This window comes from Myotis daubentonii, chromosome 2 (genome assembly GCF_963259705.1).
Source record: "Myotis daubentonii chromosome 2, mMyoDau2.1, whole genome shotgun sequence".
Taxonomy (NCBI): Eukaryota; Metazoa; Chordata; class Mammalia; order Chiroptera; family Vespertilionidae; genus Myotis; species Myotis daubentonii.
In genome coordinates, this window is record NC_081841.1 from 55,782,431 (window position 1) to 55,802,648 (window position 20,218).

Genomic DNA, 20,218 nt, shown 5'->3' on the forward strand with positions numbered 1-20,218 from the left:
TTCAGTATTTGTTAATGTTCCAATCATTTCTTCCCCTACTCCAGTGATGGCGAACCTTTTGAGCTCGGCGTGTCAGCATTTTGAAAAACCCTAACTTAACTCTGGTGCCGGGACACATATAGAAATTTTTTGATATTTGAAACCATAGTAAAACAAAGATTTATATTTTTGCTATTTATTTTATATATTTAAATGCCATTTAACAAAGAAAAATCAACCAAAAAAATGAATTCACATGTCACCTCTGACACATGTGTCATAGGTTCACCATTGCTGCCCTACTCGTAAATTTAACAAGAATCATCTCTGCAAGAGAGATAGATAAAGGGTGTCCCAAAATTCACACAAGAAGTAATTTTGATAGAAAACACAGGTTTATAATTAAAAATTGTAAATTTTTTATTGATTCATAAAGTATACAGTATAGGATTATGTATGGAATAGAGATACTAGTATTTGTCTCTCTCATTGATGTTGCTTTCAGGTAAATGGCCTCCACGGCTTCGCTGGCATATACTCACTCTTTTTTTGAAATTTCCCATGACCATTTTGCATAAATGTGGCTGAATTTCATTGATACAGTACTCAATTTCCTCCTTCAAGGAGTGGGTGGTTGTGGGCTTGTTGGCATAAACCTTAGACTTCAAAAAACTCCAAAGAAAAAAGTCCAACGGCGTTAAATTGCATGATCTGGGTGGCCAATTCTGATCACCAAAATGGGAAATTACACGACCAGGAAATGACTTTTGCAGTAATTGAATTGTTTCTCCGGCTGTATGGCATGTGGCACCATCTTGTTGAAACCACATGTCATCCATATCCATATCTTGAAATTTAGGCACAAAAAAACTGGATTATCCTGTTGCGCTATCGAGCACCATTAAATTCAAATCTTGAGTGAATTTTGGGACACCCTTTATGAAGCCCTTACACTTTACTATCAATTAGTTTATTAAAGTTGGTGTCTTTGTATCTAGGCAAGGATTAAATATGACTCAAATATAAAATATTTTTGCAATAAAGAACGCTATTCTGCAAACAGTGTGCCCATAAAGGAAAATGAGTTTAGAAGAGATGAACTGAGAAAAGGTTACCAGGCTTCAGATGTATTTCATTTCTATAACTCAGTATGAGCTACTGTGGTTGGCTTTTCTCTGTGGTCTTAAAATACTGCCTCTCAGCCGGGCTGGCATGGGTCAGGATTTGAATGTTGGTCTATGAACCAGAAGGTCATGGATTCCCGGTGAACACACATGCCTGGGTTGTAGGCTCAATCCCCAGTGTGGGGTGTTGGAGAGGCAGCCTGATGATTCTCTCTCAACATTGATGTTTCTATCACTCTGTCCCTCTCTCTTTCTCTCTGAAGTCAATAAAAATACACTAAAAAAAATAAAAATACTGGCTCTCAGGAATTAACTTAGTTCTGTTTCCTTTACATGGTGTTTTAAACATTAGAGGCTGAACAGTGGAAGCTGGGCACCAAGTGGGGGATGATTCCTGCCCTCACTTTAGTCGGTAAAAATAAAAATATGCCCTAGTGAGTTTGGAAGAGTCCCAGGTTCAGTTCCCGGCAAGGGCACGTACCTCAGTTGCAGGCTCCTTCCTGGACTGGGCCCTGGTCAGCACTCGTGCAGGAGGCAACCAATTGATGTGTTTCTCTAACATCAATGTTTCTCCCTGTCTTTCCCTCTCTCTTCCACTCTCTCTAAAATACTCAGGTGAGGGTTTTAAAAAATAATAATAAATAAAAGGAACTAAGTGAAACTATTTATAAGGCCTCCATTGGATGCTTTTTTTATCAGCAATTTAGGAAAATTGCAACCTTTGAGATACCAACTACAGATACAAAACATTTGCGTATTCAAGGGTGAGTGATTAGTTATATGTTAGCCTCAAATAGGAAACAGCTAGTAATGAAAACAGGATTGCAAATCCTTGGCTTCTGTTTTAATATCTCAATGAGGTGTTTTGAGAAGATATGTGGCATCTTAAAAAAGAGAAAACTATAAAATTAGACAGAAAGAGGAAGGGAGCTATCTCTTTGGTCATCTCTCTCTCCCTCTCCCTTCCTCTCTGAAGTCAATAAAATATATTTTTTTAAATTATAAAAGTGGAAGAATACAGAATTTTGTTTTATTTTATTTGAAATTTGAATTTTGTTTTATTTGAAAATAATTATATATATATATATATATATATATATATATATATATATATATATATATATATATATATATATAAAAGGCTAGTATGCTAAGTGTCCTTCTGACCGTCCAACCGGTCGCTATGACAAGCACTGATCACCAGGGGCAGACGCTCAACACAGGAGCTGCCGTGAAGCGCACTGGCCATTTACAAAGAAACAGCACCACAGACCTGGCACCGAAAAAGCAACACTGGGCTTCCCCCAAGTGGGGCACAGGCCCCGCCACCAGCCCTGAGCAACAGCTCACCAAATCACAGCCAATGCTGCTGAGACCCCATGGTGCAAAATGCGGCCCACAGCCCAGCCCATCCTGAAAACGGTTGCTATGGGCATCAGGTAATGATGTCACGTAGCAATGCCCTGATTCTTCTCCCTAGTGACAACTAGCCTCCTTGCAGTTTCTTCAGCCCAGAAACACGACTTGCTTTATTGCCAGGCACAAACATTTCACACTTCAACCAGATGTCTGTGAAGCGTTTTCCCATGCCTCATCTCATTTGATCCTTATAGATGTCTTATAGTAAGTAGATAGGAGACTCGGTGGAATCTTATTTTCTTGTAATTAGTAGGAAAACAGAGATTTAGAAAGTTTAGAAATTTGACCCGGCTGAAAAGAAGTAAAAAATGGTGGACCTTGAAAATGACTTCAGTTTTTCTAACTGCCCAGAATATAGCCAAGCACTGCTGCAGTTAAATATTTTACCTTTTGTTCTCCCTGCAAGATCTACAATAATAATATGCTTCATGTTGATATTTACTGCTGTGTTGTTGACAATTACCTGAAAGAGAAGTTGGGGTGCTTCACTGGGCTGGAAAAAGTTTAGCTAAATCAAAAGCAGGTCTAATTAAGCAAGTTTATCTAGATATATAAAGCTCTCACTGGCGCCAACCACACACGTGTAAAAGGAATGAGAGGTGATATAACTATAATTTTTATACATATTAAGAAAGGCATGAGGGATTATTATTAAAAGTGAATATCATACACTGACAACTTAGGTAAAATTTATATTATGTTATAAATAAGGTATTTAAATACATAAACATGTATATTTCTTATTGAAATAAAATATGCATAACACAGACTCTACTATTTTGACCATTTTTAAGTAAGATTCAGCGGCACTTAGTATATTTATATTGTTGTGCAACTATAAAAATATGTTTTGTCTCCAGTTATAAGATATGGTTGCAAATTTTTATACAATTGTAAATAATGCAGTCAGTGTATTTGGAGAAAGAAAAATCTGAAAAAAAAATAAGATCTATATGTAAACATTAGCCTTATACAGGGAGGGGAAAAGGTATGTGTACAGTTGTTCATATGGAAAATAAGCCTGGCTGGTGTTACTCAGTGATTGAGCATGGACCTATGAAGCAGGAATCCACAGTTCAATTCCCAGTCAAGGCACATGCTCAGGTTTTGTACTCAATTCCTAGCATGGGGGATGCAAAAGTAGTCCATCCATGTTTATCTTGTATCAGTGTTTCTATCTCTTTATCCCTCTCCTTTCCTCTCTCTCTAAAAAGAAAAAATCAGTTAAGAAATGAACTATGCAATTTAAATGACACAGTTGTCCTGCCATTTTTCATAGCAACGCTTTACAATCATTAAGATCTGGAAACAGCCCGAGTGTTCATCAGTAGGTGAGCAGATAAAAAAAGCTGTGGTACATTTACACCATGAAATACTATGCAGCAATAAAAAAAGATGGATCTCTTACCCTTTGAGACAGCATGGAGGGACCTGGCGAGTATCATGCTAAGCAAAATAAGCCAGTCAGAGAAAGACAAGTATCACATGATCTTACTTATATGTGAAATCTAACGAACAAAATACACTAAGGAACAAAATAGATCCAGATACATGGAAGCATGAAACAGACTGGCGAATCTCAGAGGGATATGGCGAGTGGGGTGTGAAGGGTGACAGGAAGTGAGTAACTAAAAAACTTACATGCATATATGCATAACCCATTGACACAGACAATAGTGCAGTGAAGAAAGGACTGGGGAGGGGACAGGAGCAAGGTGGAGGGGGTTACTGGGGGGAAAGGGGGACATCTGTAATACTTTCAACAATAAAGTTACATTTTTTAAAAAATAAAATAAATGACCTGTGTCAAATGCTCCTGCAACATCTTCATATCTCCAAGGAGACAGTCCCACTGAAGCCTGTTTCATTGTGTATTTGCCAAACTTCATTTCTCAGAAAATTAATTAACAATTCTTGATTGTAGGTCACCAAGGATCATTTGCTGTTTTCACTTAATGACTTTTTCTGCAAATTAAAAAGAAAAGTCACATTTGACAATATAAAAGCATTTCTCTCTGCCCTGATTATTTAAATTATTATCGCTTCCACCAGTGGAGAGAGTTCTCAGCGTTTAGAGTAATTTTTTTTTTTCAATGATGGAGACTGTAGTCTTAATATTGCTATGTTTAAATAGCCAACAGAAGTCCTGATTTAATAACAGGAGAGTAAGTATGATAGTTTGTCTCTTTGATCTTAGGATTTAGATTATAATTTCCTCTGACAAGAAAATGGATTTCTGTGATAGTGGTAGTTTATATACTCTTAATGTGTTTCAGATATATTTATTAAATTCTTTTTTAGAATGAATTTCCTTCATGTGAATAAATGTCATTGTCTGGGACGTTTATGCATAAGACACATAAACAAACCTGCGTCTTATGTGTCTCACATTGCTTAATGTGAGAAATATTCAGGGTAACTTTATATAGACTATTCAACCTCAAATTAAAAATAATGAAGTATCTTTATACAGAAATATACAAGCATGCCCTTTGCATTCCTCTTCCCACCCCAAAAAGGATAACAAAATGACTGAAGTCACAGCATCCCATTCAGATTCCTGTGTCCATTTTGAGCATTTGTTTGGAAGATAAAATAAACATAAATCAATAAGTTACATGTTCAGGTCAGTCTGTTTATTGACTTCTATTATAAAATAAATTGTAATATCATTAAGAAAACATATATTTTCAGCATTGAATAATGTTTAAAGTCTGAAGGACAAGTCAGATTTCACAGTGACACACATATGTGAGAGTGTAAGAGAAAAGATGGAAGGTAGGTGAGCTTCAAAAATAAAAATAAAAAAGCCATATGTATCATTTCTACATCTCAATCTGATATAAATACTTGATAGTTGTTGAATGAGTGACTAAATGTCCTAAAAGGTTCTTTTCATTTTTAAGGATTCTGATTATTGAGTAACCCATGATCCTCAGTTAGTGATTTTTCTTTAAATTAGAAGCTTTATGAACTGGATGGTCATTATAATTCTGCCCCAATATCCATAGGATCAGAACACAATGAGTTGAATAAAGTGGATATTCTCATAAAACAAGTAAACTAGATAAAAAATGGAAACAGATTTTTATTACTTTATGTAAGAAAAATGTCAATATTTGACATATTGATTGTACATTAGGAACATTTGAGTTCCTACTTAGTGTAGTATCAATGAATATAATTCATTGACTGGAAGATGAGGGAGGGAAGAGAAGACAGTCATCATTTGTGTGGGCAACAAAGATAACACACATAGTCAGTAAAGGTAATGCACATATTCAAGGGAGAAGTAAGATGGATTGTGTAACGGGGACTAGGGGAAGCCACAGTGCTTAAGGTTGGTCATAAGAGTTAAGCTTTAGAACAGTTAAAATAAGTTTAATCTATCAGAAAATTTCTGTGAATATCACACGCAGATTGGAAGAAGTCGGAAGTCCATGATGAGAAATGGTACAGTGACAACATTCATTCTGCTGGGACTGACAGATGACCCTCGGCTACAGGTTCTGATTTTTATCTTTCTATTTCTCACCTACACCCTGAGTGTAACTGGAAACCTGACCATCATCACACTAACCTCTGTGGATTCTCACCTCAAAACACCTATGTACTTCTTCTTAAAAAATTTCTCCTTTCTGGAGATCGCATTCACATCTGCCTGTATTCCCAGGTACATGTATAGTATTGCAGCAGGTGACAAGGTCATTACCTACAATGATTGTTTCATCCAAGTGTTTTTTACTGACCTCTGTGGAGTAACAGAATTTTTCCTTCTGGCTGCCATGTCCTATGACCGCTATGTGGCCATCTGCAAGCCCCTGCATTACACCACCATCATGAGCACCAAGGTCTGCCAGACTCTTGTCATTAGCAGTTGGGTGTCTGGTTTATGTATCATAGTCCCACCACTTAGCCTGGGTTTAACTCTAAAATTTTGCGACTCTAACAGACTTGATCATTTTTTCTGTGATGCATTTCCCTTAGTGAAAATCTCATGCTCAGACACATGGCTCATCGAACAGACAGTCATAATCTGTGCTGTCCTGACCCTGAATATCACTCTCACTTGTGTTGTTCTGTCATATGCTTCCATTATCAAGACAATTTTGAGATTCCCTTCTGTTCAGCAAAGGAAAAAGGCCTTTTCCACCTGTTCTTCCCACATGATTGTGGTTTCCATCACCTATGGCACATGCATTTTCATCTATATGAATCCTACAGCAAAGGAGCAAGTGACCATTAATAAAGTAGTTTCACTGCTCATTTCTTCTATTTCACCTATGTTAAACCCATTTATTTATACACTGAGAAACAATCAAGTTAAGAAAGCCTTCAAGGATTCCATCAAAAGAATTGTTTTACTCTCTTCTAATAAAAGGAAATAATATCGTTAGACATCTCAAAAACAAGGATTCATTGTATTTTTGAAGTTTATAATCTCGTATATTCTTAACAATATATACATGGGTTGCATTAATTTTCTCAACATTTCTTCAATCAAACTTTCAGTAAGCCTGACTCAAGCCATTTTATATACTCATTTTTCAAACCAATATCATGTCAATTTATTTAAAAATATTTTTTGAAAACCGATTAACTTCAGAATACTATTTTAATATTTACAAAAGTAATTCCTCAGAAAAATGTAAGATAAAATGCTTTGTTGCTCTACTCAAAATGCATACAATAGTGATATCTAAACACATGAAAAAGAGTAATTGTGTTTATAATGCCAAAAAATGAATAATCACAAGTTAAAGTACATGTGAAAGAATTATAGCGCTTCTAATATTGGGGAAACACCGGAAAATATTACTACCATGAACAGAGAAATACTGGTTAAAATGTAGTAAATATTCAGTTGAATTTATAGCTGAAAGCATTGCAAAGTTGTAAATAGGAGATGTCAGAATTGGTAGAGCAATAATGTATAAAATGACCTGTGGGTGCTCAGATTATAGACTAGGGATGGGAATTGGAGATGGCATTTTAGATCACAATGGTTTAGGTTTAAAGTCTCATGATTAGCCCTAACTGGTTTGGCTGGGTAGACAGAGTGTTGACCTGCGGACTGAAGGGTCCCAGTTTTGATTCCTGGGCAGGCACGTTGTTTGTGGGCACATTCCCACTGGGAAGTGTGCACGACACAGCTGATCGATGTTTCTCTCTCATCCATGTTTCTAACTCTCTATCCCTTTCTCTTCCTTTCAGTAAAAAATTAATAAAATATATATAAATAAATAAAATGTCTCAGTATTAGTAGAGCACTTGAAATAACACAATAGTTGCACATGCAATGAAAGTTAGAATTAGAAAACTATGCTCATTTTCACAGAATATCACAGTTTTTTATGAAAAGTATTTTCTGCTACTGTAAAGCTGTGAGCCAAGGAAAAACATTCCCCATTGTATTTAATAATTGTGCCTACCTCTAACACAAACTAAGCTTTTATTATATTTAAATATTATATTTAAATAACTGAAAATTTTACACAAAAATCGTTTCTTGAATATTAAGGTGTTTACATAAAATTAATTAATTGCTATATGGAAAGCAATGAAGTGCAGATGTCATCACATATTTGGAGCACTGAAAAGCCATAGTGAAAAGGAATTCTGCTATTCTAAATCTAGTCACTAATTATAAAAATGTGAACTAGATAAAAGAGAGGAACTTATCCTTATAAGTTTGAAAAGATGAAAAATGAACATATAAATGGAAAATGTAACTTATTATGGGTAGAAAATGAAATTAATTATATAAGTTAAAGAAATTTAAAAGCTAGTTCTTTGAAGAGTCCAATAGCACAGATAAAGCCCAGTAAATATGAGATGTAAAAAAATTAAAATACTGCATATTTTATTGGAAAATCATCAGGATACATATAGGAGAGAATGAATAAAACTATTGTGTTTTATTGATTTTAAAGTCTTATTCATGTTTTGCTTTTCTGAAATGGAGATTTGTCATACATTGGCATCTACTATTGGTATAGTTCAATTGGCAACATTGTCTTTTTTTTTTCCTTGTTTGGATTATCTACATAAAGCCAGACTTTTGTTTGTTATTTTGTGTTTTATTTTTAATGTATATATTTCTTATTGTTGATAGCATTACAGATATCTCCCATACCTCTCCCCTTTACCCTCTCCTCCCAGCCCTACTTACCCCAGCCCCAGGTCTTCACTACCCTATTGCCTGTGTCCATGAGTTATGCATCTAAGTATATAAGTTCTTCGATTTATCTCTTCTCATCCCCACATTGATGTATGTCAGTCTGTTCCATATCTCCATGCTTCAGGTCTTATTGTGTTGACCAATTCATTTTTTTCATTAGATTCCACAAATAAGTGAGACGATGTGATATTTGTCTTTCTCAGATTATTTCACTTAGCATAATAGTCTACAGTCCATCCATGCTATCCCAAAGGATAAGAGATCACTTTTTTACAGCTGCATAGTATTCCATTGTGTAAATGTCCCACAGCTTTTTTAACCTTTCATCTACTGATGGGTTCTTGGGCAGTTTCCAGATCTGAGCTATTATAAATAATTCTGCTATGTACATGGGTGTATATATTCTTTCTGATTGGTTTTTCAGGTTTTTAGGATATATTCCCAGAAGTGGGAATGCTGGGTCAAATGGGAGTTCCATTTTTAATTTTTTTAGCAAATTCCATCCTGTTTTCCATAGTGGCTGCAACATCTGCATTCCCACCAGCAGTGAACTAGTGTTCCTTTTTATCCACATCCTCACCAGCACTTGTCATTGTTGTTTTTAATAGTGATACACAGCTTAATTGTATTTCTTACAATTGATGATGTCTTAAAATTGATGAAATTTGGCATATTTGTTTTTTATCATGATGACATATTTACATATCCTAAAAACTCAAAAAACTCTAATAGAAAACTAGTGGAACTAATAAGGGAATTTGTTGTTCTAATTGAAAAAATAAAAAATATTTTAAAATCAGCAGACTGTAATAACAATAAGCAATATGAAATCAATCAGCAAATATTATTTTAGTCACACAGTCATAAAAACTTAATTACCAAGAGAATAAATTTAACAAAAAGTATAGTGTACATATAAACAAAATATAATATCTATTCAAAGAATATGAAATATGATTTTTTTAAAAAGGCAATCAATATTCTTGGTTGGAAAATTTTAATATGAGCATGTATATATGTGTACGTATATATTATTTACATAAGGTAGAGACATTTATTTATTTATTTGCATGTAGTCACTAAGCACATAGAATATTAAAGGAAGACAAATTTTAATGCAGGTTATCTGAAGCATGAACTAAGAGATACAATCAGAAAGACAAAGGGGGGAAAATCAGGCATGATTCACAGTGGCCAACACATGGAACAACCAAAGTATCTTTCAATAGATGATTGGAAAAACATGTTGTGGTACATACTAGTCTTACCTAATAATAGACAAACATGCAAATTGACTGTACTTTTGCTACACCCAAGCCACACCCACCATCCAGCCCACCAACCGATCCAGAGATACGCACATTAACCCAACAAAGATGGCAGAGGCCAGAGCTGAGATACTTGCATCGTAGCCACAGCTACCATACAAGCATCCAGGTTCTGGCCACTCCAGGCCTATTGGAGACGCAGAAGTCAGGGGAGACAGAGAAGTCCAGCTCCAGCGCCTGAGGCTGGCTGCGCCTGGGAGACAGAGAAGCTGCCTACCCCATGATCCCAGACTGAAGCTGGCCGGGGATGCCACCTTCCCTGTGATCCCAGGCCTTAGCAGGCTGGAGAAGCTGACTGCCCCACATCCACCAGCCGCATGTCCTCAGGAAGACTGAGAAGCCAGGCCCCAGAGCCTGAGGTCGGCTGCAGCCTAGGAGACGAAGAAGCCGCCTGCCCCATGATCCCAGGCTGCAGCCAGCCGGAGAAGCCGCCCAACTGCGGTCCAGGCGCCAGCACCTGCGGCTGGCTGCGGCCCAGGAGATGGACAAGCCACCCGCCCTGAGGTCCCAGGCTGCAGCCACCCTGTGGTCCAGGGTGCCAGTGCCTATGGCCCAGGAAATAGGTTCCCCCTTCTCCTACTGCAGTCATTACTTCAATATTCCCCTTCTGAATTTCCCTCCTGTGCCACAACCCAACTCCACTTTTCATCAGAAGGATACGGAACAGAGCAGTGTTAAAAGCTTACATTTTTAAGCCGGTAAGGTTGGTACTTAAACATATAAGTGGAAAACTCGAGTCCTTAAGGTAACAAAGGCTACAAAGGGAGGGGGACAGGGACAGGGCATGACATATTATATCCAGCAATCCATATGGGGACTGAAAACTTTGCAATGATGACAATTAGTGAAGATAAGAATCAACTAACATAGTTGACAGGGACAATTCTTCCATCTTTGAAAATATCTACATCAAATCTGTTTAAATAGATTTTCATCTGCATAATCTAACACATTCTGACAAGACCACCACCACCAATGTGGTCAATGTTGTGCTGATAAATGTTTAACAACTGGCTCTCAATCAAAGAAAACAAAGCTCTGATTTATACTGTCGGCCAATTTCTGTGGCATAAATTCTCCATCCAAGGCTGATTTCAGTTGCTAATGTGATGCCACTAAATGCAGAGCTGAGGAGAAACATGCAGTAATACACTATTATATTCCACCAGAAAGACCCAAAAGATATAAATAATGTCAAGAGTCAGAACAGTAAAGTGTAGTAAATAATTGATGAGTGATGAATTTAGAGTATGTATTTCCTTTGGTTTTAATGTAATTTATTCATTTTTAAGATTATATAATTTAATTTTTAGGAGAAACCAAGATGGCGGCATAGGTTAACGCAGGAGTTTGCTGCCTCGAACAACCACTTCAAAAATTCAACTAAAAGACGGAATGGACATCACCCAGGACCACAGGAAGGCTAGCTGAGTGGAAGTTCAACAACTAGGAGGAAAGACAAAAGCATACCTAGACTCAGAGGAGGCGCAGTGCTGAAGTCAAATACTAAGGTGCAGAGTGCATGCGGAGCAGGCTGGCAGCTGAGGGCGCGGTTGTCTGTTTCAATCAGGAGGGAGTCTCAGACTCTGAGCTCCAGATCCGGGCGAGTCTCTAGGGGCCCAGACTCAAACGGGAGAAGCAGGACTGTCTGGCTTCGGTCGGAACTCGAAGGCAGCTTTCTCTCCGAGGTTTGCAGCGGTTGCCAGGACTCTGAGAGGCAGAGCCCCTGGGGACGGGACTGAGAGCAGCCATAACTGCTCGTTCCGCCCACCCTGTAGATCCCCTGGGACCCGTCCCGCCCAAGCCCTGCACAGAGGCATTTGCTGGATAGCCTCAGGCAAAGGCTAGATTAGCATCTCCCTAGAGGACAGAAGTTCTCTCACTGCAGACACAGCTGATTCTCACAGCCACCTGGCCTGAGGGCAAATCTCCCCTAGTATTACATACAACGATCAAGGCTTAACTACAACAAGACTGCGAACAAAGACCACTAGGGGGTGCACCAAGAAAACATAAAAAAATGCGGAGACAAAGAAACAGGACGCAAATGTCAGAAATGGAAGATATAGAGCTCAAAACCGCACTTTTAAGATCTTTCAATAATTTTCTAGAAACTGCCGATAAATGTAGTGAGATCCTCAAGAAATCCAATGAGACCTTCGATGTTGTGATAAAGAATCAACTAGAAATTAAGCATACACTGACTGAAATAAAGAATATTATACAGACTCCCAACAGCAGACCAGAGGAGCGCAAGAATCAAGTCAAATATTTGAAATGCGAAGAAGCAAAAAACACCCAACCAGAAAAGCAAAATGAAAAAAGAATCCAAAAATACGAAGATAGTGTAAGGAGCCTCTGGGACAGCTTCAAGCATACCAACATCAGAATTATAGGGGTGCCAGAGGATGAGAGAGAGCAAGATATTGAAAACCTATTTGAAGAAATAATGACAGAAAACTTCCCCCACCTGGTGAAAGAAATAGACTTACAGGTCCAAGAAGCGCAGAGAACCCCAAACAAAAGGAATCCAAAGAGGACCACACCAAGACACATCATAATTAAAATGCCAAGAGCAAAAGACAAAGAGAGAATCTTAAAAGCAGCAAGAGAAAGAAACCCAGTTACCTACAAGGGAATACCCATACGACTGTCAGCTGATTTCTCAACAGAAACTTTGCAGGCCAGAAGGGAGTGGCAAGAAATATTCAAAGTGATGAATGCCAAGAACCTACAACCAAGATTACTTTATCCAGCAAAGCTATCATTCAGAATTGAAGGTCAGATAAAGAGCTTCACAGATAAGGAAAAGCTAAAGGAGTTCATCACCACCAAACCAGGATTATATGAAATGCTGAAAGGTATCCTTTAAGAAGAGGAAGAAGAAGAAAAAGGTAAAGATACAAATTATGAACAACAAATATGCATCTATCAACAAGTGAATCTAAGAATCAAGTGAATAAATAATCTGATGAACAGAATGAACTGTTGATTATAATAGAATCAGGGACATAGAAAGGGAATGGACTGACTATTCTTGGGGGGGAAATGGGTGTGGGAGATGCGGGAAGAGACTGTACAAAAAGCGTGCACCTATGGATGAGGACAGTGGGTGGGGAGTGAGGGTGGAGGGTGGGGCGGGAACTGGGAGGAGGGGAGTTATGGGGGGGGGGGAAGAGGAACAAATGTAATAATCTGAACAATAAAGATTTAATAAAAAGATTATATAATTTAATTTTTAATAATGAACATGTTTAACAACCAGCTTACAAAATTCCTGAAAATTTTTGAGCCAGTAAAAGCAGGCTTTAGCACAATACTGAGTGGAGTGTAATGGTTAAATGCCAAGGCTCATGGATTTGAAATGAGACTCAGTCACTTTTGGGTTTTACTGGTCAAGTTACCTGATCTCTCTATACCTCAGTGTTCTCATCTGTGTCATTATAGTACCTACTGTATAGAGTTGTTGCAAAGATAAAATGAAATCTGTGTATGACACAGCACAGTACCTGAAACAATAATTCACTCAATTTGTTATAAACTGTTACTGCTTCAAAACGTTGTTGACAAAATTACTCATGCTGAAAGAATGAAATTTTATTGATGAGAAAAATGCCTTATTTTGTGATCTACATGGAGACAGTCAATTTTACTTCCTAGGCAGTAGATAGTAATCTACTACTAGAAAACACAAGGGGAAAAATGACTTCAATCAACATGATTGAGGCAATGTATTATTAGCTGGATCATAAAGCAGAGAGGATGCCATACATTCTGGGATACATCTGCAGTAAGAGGCTTCATCTCAGGTATTAATTCTGATCAACTAAGCATCAGACTTAAGATGAGTGGTGAGAAGGATTCTGAGGCTGTTTCTAGACTTAGCAGGAATAGAACTTTAATACATAAGCAACAGTTACTATGGTTAATGATGGCAAGAAAAAACACACCATGATCTAATCTAATAAAAGAGACATGCAAATCCCCCGAGGGCTCCCGGGCTGCCAGAGGGATGTATGACTGCTGGGGAGCGGGCCTAAGCCAGCAGGTGGTCATCCCCTGAGGGGTCCCAGACTGTGAGAGGGCACAGGCTGGGCTGAGGGACCCTCCCCGAGTGCACAAATTTTTGTGCACCAGGCCTCTAGTATATATATATAAAACAGAATACTACTCACCCATAAGAAAACATTAAATACTGCCATTTTCAATAACATGGATGGACTTGAAAATATTATCCTAAATGAAACAAGTCAATCAAAAAAATCTAAGAATCATATTATTTTTCTCATATGTGGGATATAAACAGAAACTCATAGACACAAACAACAGTTTGATAGCAACCAGAGGGAAGAGGGGTGGGGGATTAGTAAAGGGTAGAGAAGTCCAAATATATGGTGATGGAACATGATTTGGCTTTGGGTGATGGACACACAATGCAATATACAGATGATGTATCATAGAAATGTACACTTGAAACCTATATAACCTTATTAACCAATGTCATCTGAGTAGATTTAATTTTAAAAAAGAAAAAGAAAAACAAACATTGCTTGTACAATCTCACTGACATGTGATGGTTTGGAGATATATATATACATTTTTTTCTTTTCAAATAGATTTTCATCTACAAAATCAAACATCTGCTACCAAGGAAAAAAGATGTTATAATTTATTTTGTTAATTCAGAATAAAAATGCCAAAAAGAAAACCCATTTGAACATGTAAATGTTACAGTGTATACAATGAAATATTATTCAGCCATAAAGAGAAATAATATGCTATTTGCAACAACATGAATGGATCTTGAGAATATCACGCTAAGCAAAATATGCCAGACAGAGAAATTTAAGAATCATATGATTTCATTCATAAGTGGGATATAAAACTAGAAGAAAATTTGACAACTGTGTGGATTCCCAGATACTTGTATAACATCAATAGGAGACGAGGTCATTACCTATAATGCTTGTGCCATTCAAGTGCTTTTCACTGACCTCTGTGAAGTAACAGAATACTTTCTTCTGGCTGCCATGTCCTATGACCGCTATGTGGCCATCTGCAAGCCCCTGCATTATGTGACTGTCATGAGCAGCAGGGTCTGCCAGATTCTTACCATCGATTGTTGGATGGCTGCTTTATGTATGATGATCCCACCACTTAGCCTGGGTTTACTAGTAACTCTAAAATTTTGTGACTCTAACGTGATTGATCATTTTGCCTGTGATGCAGTTCCCTTAGTGGAAATCTCATGCTCAGAAACATTGAACAGACAGTGACAATCTGTATTGCACTGACCCTGATAATGACTCTTACTTGTGTCATTCTGTCATATGCTTCCATTATCAAAACAATTTTGAGATTCCCTTCTGTTCAGCAAAGGAAAAGGCCTGTTCTTCCCACATGATTGTGGTTTCTATCACCTATGATACATGCATGTTCATCTATATGAATCCTACAGCAAAGGAACAAGTGACCATTAATAAAGTAATTTCACTGCTCATTTCTGCTATTTCACCTCTGTTAAATCCATTTATTTATACACTGAGAAATAAGCAAGCGAAGAAAGTCTTCAACAACTCCATAAAAATAATTGCATCATTTTTTAAATATATTTTATTGATTTTTTTACAGAGAGGAAGGGAGAGAGATAGAGAGTTGGAAACATTGATGAGAGAGAAACATCCACCAGCTGCCTCCTGCACATCTCCTACTGGGGATGTGCCCGCAACCGAGGTACATGCCCTTGACCGGAATCGAACCTGGGACCTTTCAGTCCGCAAGCCGATGCTCTATCCACTGAGCCAAACCGGTTTTCGGCTAATTGCATCATTCTTAAGGAAGCAAAATAAACTAGCACTCATAAATTTAAAATAAAAAATAAACCTGTTCATTGAAGTTCATAATTTGTTTACCTTTTAATAATCTATATTTCAGTTATATTTCATTTGTCAATCCCCTTTACATTTGCTTACATTGTACTTTAATCAATTCTCTCCTTTAGTTTTAACCAGCTTCTTGTAGGAGATTTGTCTCAGTAAAAAAATGAAAGTATACTTCTCATAAATTCATTTTTAGATAAATATAACTCAATGTTATAGTATAATAAAAATCATTCTTTTGTCTTCCACAAACATAGCATAATGCTACTGATTGCTGTGCTCACATTAAAATGCTACTAAATTTCAACTAAGAACTAACATTTTATAATAAAATACTGAATAGGATGAATGCTGGCATTACAAGGAACAATTGAGAGAAAAGATAATAGCATTTCTAATATTCTTAGGAAATACATTTTTAAAAAACATGCTAGATAAAGAATCACAAATATTCTTTTGATTTAATAGCTGAAAGTGAAGTTTAAAATGTGGGTGACCAAAAGGTATCAGAGATACAGATTTAACAGTTATGAAGATGAAAAATTCCAACTATGACCCATGGATTTCCAGGAAGGTAAAGAATAGAGGATGGAGAGGAGGAAAGGAGAAGCCAGTTGTTGAATTATGGATTACCGGGAATTGGGTTAAATTTCCATATGAAGATGAGAGATGAAGTATCAGAATCCAAGTGGTGAAAGCACAAGAAACTAACAGAACAGGATAAAGCCAAGACTTTAAAGTGTGATTTAGGGGGGAAAATTGCCCACTCTTGTGAAAAATCAATAATTTTCTCAAAGAAAATTTTCTGTCTCTTCTTGAGCTATGAGCTATGGGCATGGGGTGGGGACAATCATTACGTTCCTCTGCCTATCTAAAAGAGACCTTTGATAGCCCAAATTCCATTTTTTTAATTTACTAATATTATATATAAACAATTAAATAGAGTCTATCTCTATTTAACTAACATTAGTCTAACTCTTTGAAAGTTAAGAGACACATATGCAATGAGATACACTTCATAACAATTTATATAGAGCATAGGAAACTGTACTCAGAAGTCAAAGAATAATTCATTCATAAATATATTCATTATTTTAAAGCTAATGAAACAAAAAAATAAAGCAAATCCTGCTCCTTTTTAATATTTAAATGCCATCAAATTAATTCAAAGTATGTAGGACATAAATTTTACTGAAGATAGAAACTTTAATAAATCTGAAAAGGTAAATAAATCCAAAAGTTGCTTTTTAGAAAATTGATAAATTTCTCAGAAACATGAATGAATGCAAAACTAAAAGAGCAATATATGTTTACAAATCAGATAGAGACTATAAATACTACTGCAGTACAAATTAGAATAACTTTATGGATGTTCTTTTAGAATACCATAACAAAAACAAAAATGTGAATACCGGAGGAGAACCAAGATGGCGGCATAGGTTAACGCCGGAGTTTGCTGCTTTGAACAACTACTTCAAAAGTGAAACTAAAACACGGAACGGACATCACCCAGAACCACAGAAACGCTGGCTGAGTGGAAGTCCTACAACTAGGAGGAAAGAGAAACGCATACGGACACTCAGAGGAGGCGCAGTGCTGAAGTCAAATTCTGAGGTGCGGAGTGCGCGGAGCGGGCTGGCGGCGGAGGGCGCGGTTGTTGTTTTCAATCGGGAGGGAGTCGCAGACTCTGAGCTCCAGATACAGGCGAGTCTTTAGGGACCCAGGCTCAAACGGGAGAAGCGGACTGTCTGGCTTTGGTCAGAGCGAGTGCAGCTTTCTCTCTGAGCCTTGCAGCGGGTGCTGGGACTCAGAGAGGCAGAGCCCCTGGGGACAGGACTGAGAGCCGCCATAACTGCTCTCTCCGGCCCACCCTGTTGATCCTGTGCGACCCGCCCCGCCCAAGCCCTGCACAGAGGCATTTACCGGATAGCCTCAGGCAAAGGCTAGATTAGCACCTCCCTAGAGGACAGAAGTTCTCTCACTGCTGACACAGCTGATCCTCATAGCCACTTGGCCTGGAGGTCAAACCCTCCCTGGAATTAGCTACAACAATCAAGAATTATCTATAAGACTGCGAACAAAGACCACTAGGGGGTGCACCAAAGAAGCATAACAAAATGTGGAGACAAAGAAACAGGACAAAATTGTCAATGGAAGAAATAGAGTTCAGAACCACACTTTTAAGGTCTCTCAAGAACTGTTTAGAAGCTGCCGATAAACTTAATGAGATCTACACGAAAACTAATAAGACCCTCGATCTTATATTGGGGAACCAACTAGAAATTAAGCACACACGGTCTGAAATAACGAATATTAAACAGACACCCAACAGCAGACCAGAGGAGCGCAAGAATCAAGTCAATGATTTGAATTGCGAGGAAGCAAAAAACATCCAACGGGAAAAGCAAAATGAAAAAAGAATCCAAAAATGCGAGGATAGTGTAAGGAGCCTCTGGGACAGCTTCAAGCATACCAACATCAGAATTATAGGGGTGCCAGAAGATGAGAGAGACCAAGATATTGAAAACCTATTTGAAGAAATAATGACAGAAAACTTCCCCCACCTGGTGAAAGAAATGGACTTACAGGTCCAAGAAGCGCGGAGAACCCCAAACAAAAGGAATCCAAAGAGGACCACACCAAGACACATCATAATTAAAATGCCAAGAGCAAAAGATAAAGAGAGAATCTTAAAAACAGCAAGAGAAAGTAACTCAGTTACCTACAAGGGAATACCCATACGACTGTCAGCTGATTTCTCAACAGAAACTTTGCAGGCCAGAAGGGAATGGCAAGAAATATTCAAAGTGATGAATACCAAGAACCTACAACCAAGATTACTTTATCCAGCAAAGTTATCATTCAGAATTGAAGGTCAGATAAAGAGCTTCACAGATAAGGAAAAGCTAAAGGAGTTCATCACCACCAAACCAGGATTATATGAAATGCTGAAAGGTATCCTTTAAGAAGAGGAAGAGGAAGAAAAAGGTAAAGATACAAATTATGAACAACAAATATGCATCTATCAACAAGTGAATCTAAGAATCAAGTGAATAAATAATCTGATGAACAGAATGAACTGTTGATTATAATAGAATCAGGGACATAGAAAGGGAATGGACTGACTATTCTTGGGGGGGAAAGGGGTGTGGGAGATGTGGGAAGAGACTGGACAAAAATCGTGCACCTATGGATGAGGACAGTGGGTGGGGAGTGAGGGCGGAGGGTGGGGCGGGAACTGGGAGGAGGGGAGTTATGGGGGGGAAAAAAAAGGAACAAATGTAATAATCTGAACAATAAAGATTTAGTTTAAAAAAAAATGTGAATACCAGAGCTAATTAACAAGGTTTTAGCAAGACAAAATTTTAAAAACTAATTCAAGATGTAGAAAAATATAACATATAACATTTTGGGAAGACAAATAAGAATTACCAGGAAAGAGGCAAAGGGCCAAATATGTTATAATTCACATGGTAAAGCAATAGAGAATCTCATTATAATTTCAATTATCTAAACAATAAAAAAAACTCTCCCTAATGAATTTTTTTGAAATTTGACAAAATCTGATTAAGACATTATATACCAAGCTATTAAACAATTCACTGTTGAATACAGGTAGACTATTTCAAATAGAATTCAACAAAATATCTGATATTATACTATGATTGATTAATATTTATTTCAATTACACAAAGGTAAAGATACAAGGTAGATAGATAGATAGATAGATAGATAGATAGATAGATAGATGATAGATAGATAGATAGATGATAGATAGATAGATAGATAGATAGATAGATAGATAATAGGTAGACCAAACAGAATTATATATGTATATATTTTATACATATGTAAAATATAGTCTGATTTTATTGTAAGAACAAATTATTTTTAAAAACATTGTATATAGGTTCAGATTAATAGATCAAACTATCACTGGATAAAAACAGTATTTGCATTTAAAAATTTTTTTAATATATTTTATTTATTTTTTACAGAGAGGAAGGGAGAGGGATAGAGAGTTAGAAACATTGATGAGAGAGAAATATCGATTAGCTGCCTCCTGCACACCCCCTACTGGGGATGTGCCTGCAACCAAGATACATGCCCTTGACCAGAATCGAACCTGGGACCTTTCAGTCCGCAGGCCGACACTCTATCCACTGAGCCAAACTGGTTAGGGCAAAATTTTTTAAAATAAAATTAAAATGTGATAAACTACTAAAATAAGATTAAAGTATCTAGAGAAAAACAATTGACATTATTACATCAAACGGTAAAACATCTGTACTCAACTGAAAAAAAGAA

General features: G+C 37.2%; 1 protein-coding gene and 1 pseudogene across 1 annotated transcript; both read left to right on the forward strand.

Annotated features, from left to right (window-relative positions):
* Positions 1–5,962: 5,962 nt before the first annotated feature.
* Positions 5,963–6,910, forward strand: LOC132226143 (olfactory receptor 6C2-like). Its single transcript, XM_059681005.1, has one exon. It carries the CDS (start codon positions 5,963–5,965, stop codon positions 6,908–6,910), a length of 948 nt encoding a protein of 315 aa, XP_059536988.1.
* Positions 6,911–10,348: 3,438 nt separating this feature from the next.
* LOC132226553 (olfactory receptor 6C2-like) lies at positions 10,349–15,632 on the forward strand (annotated as a pseudogene).
* The last annotated feature ends 4,586 nt before the right edge of the window (positions 15,633–20,218 follow it).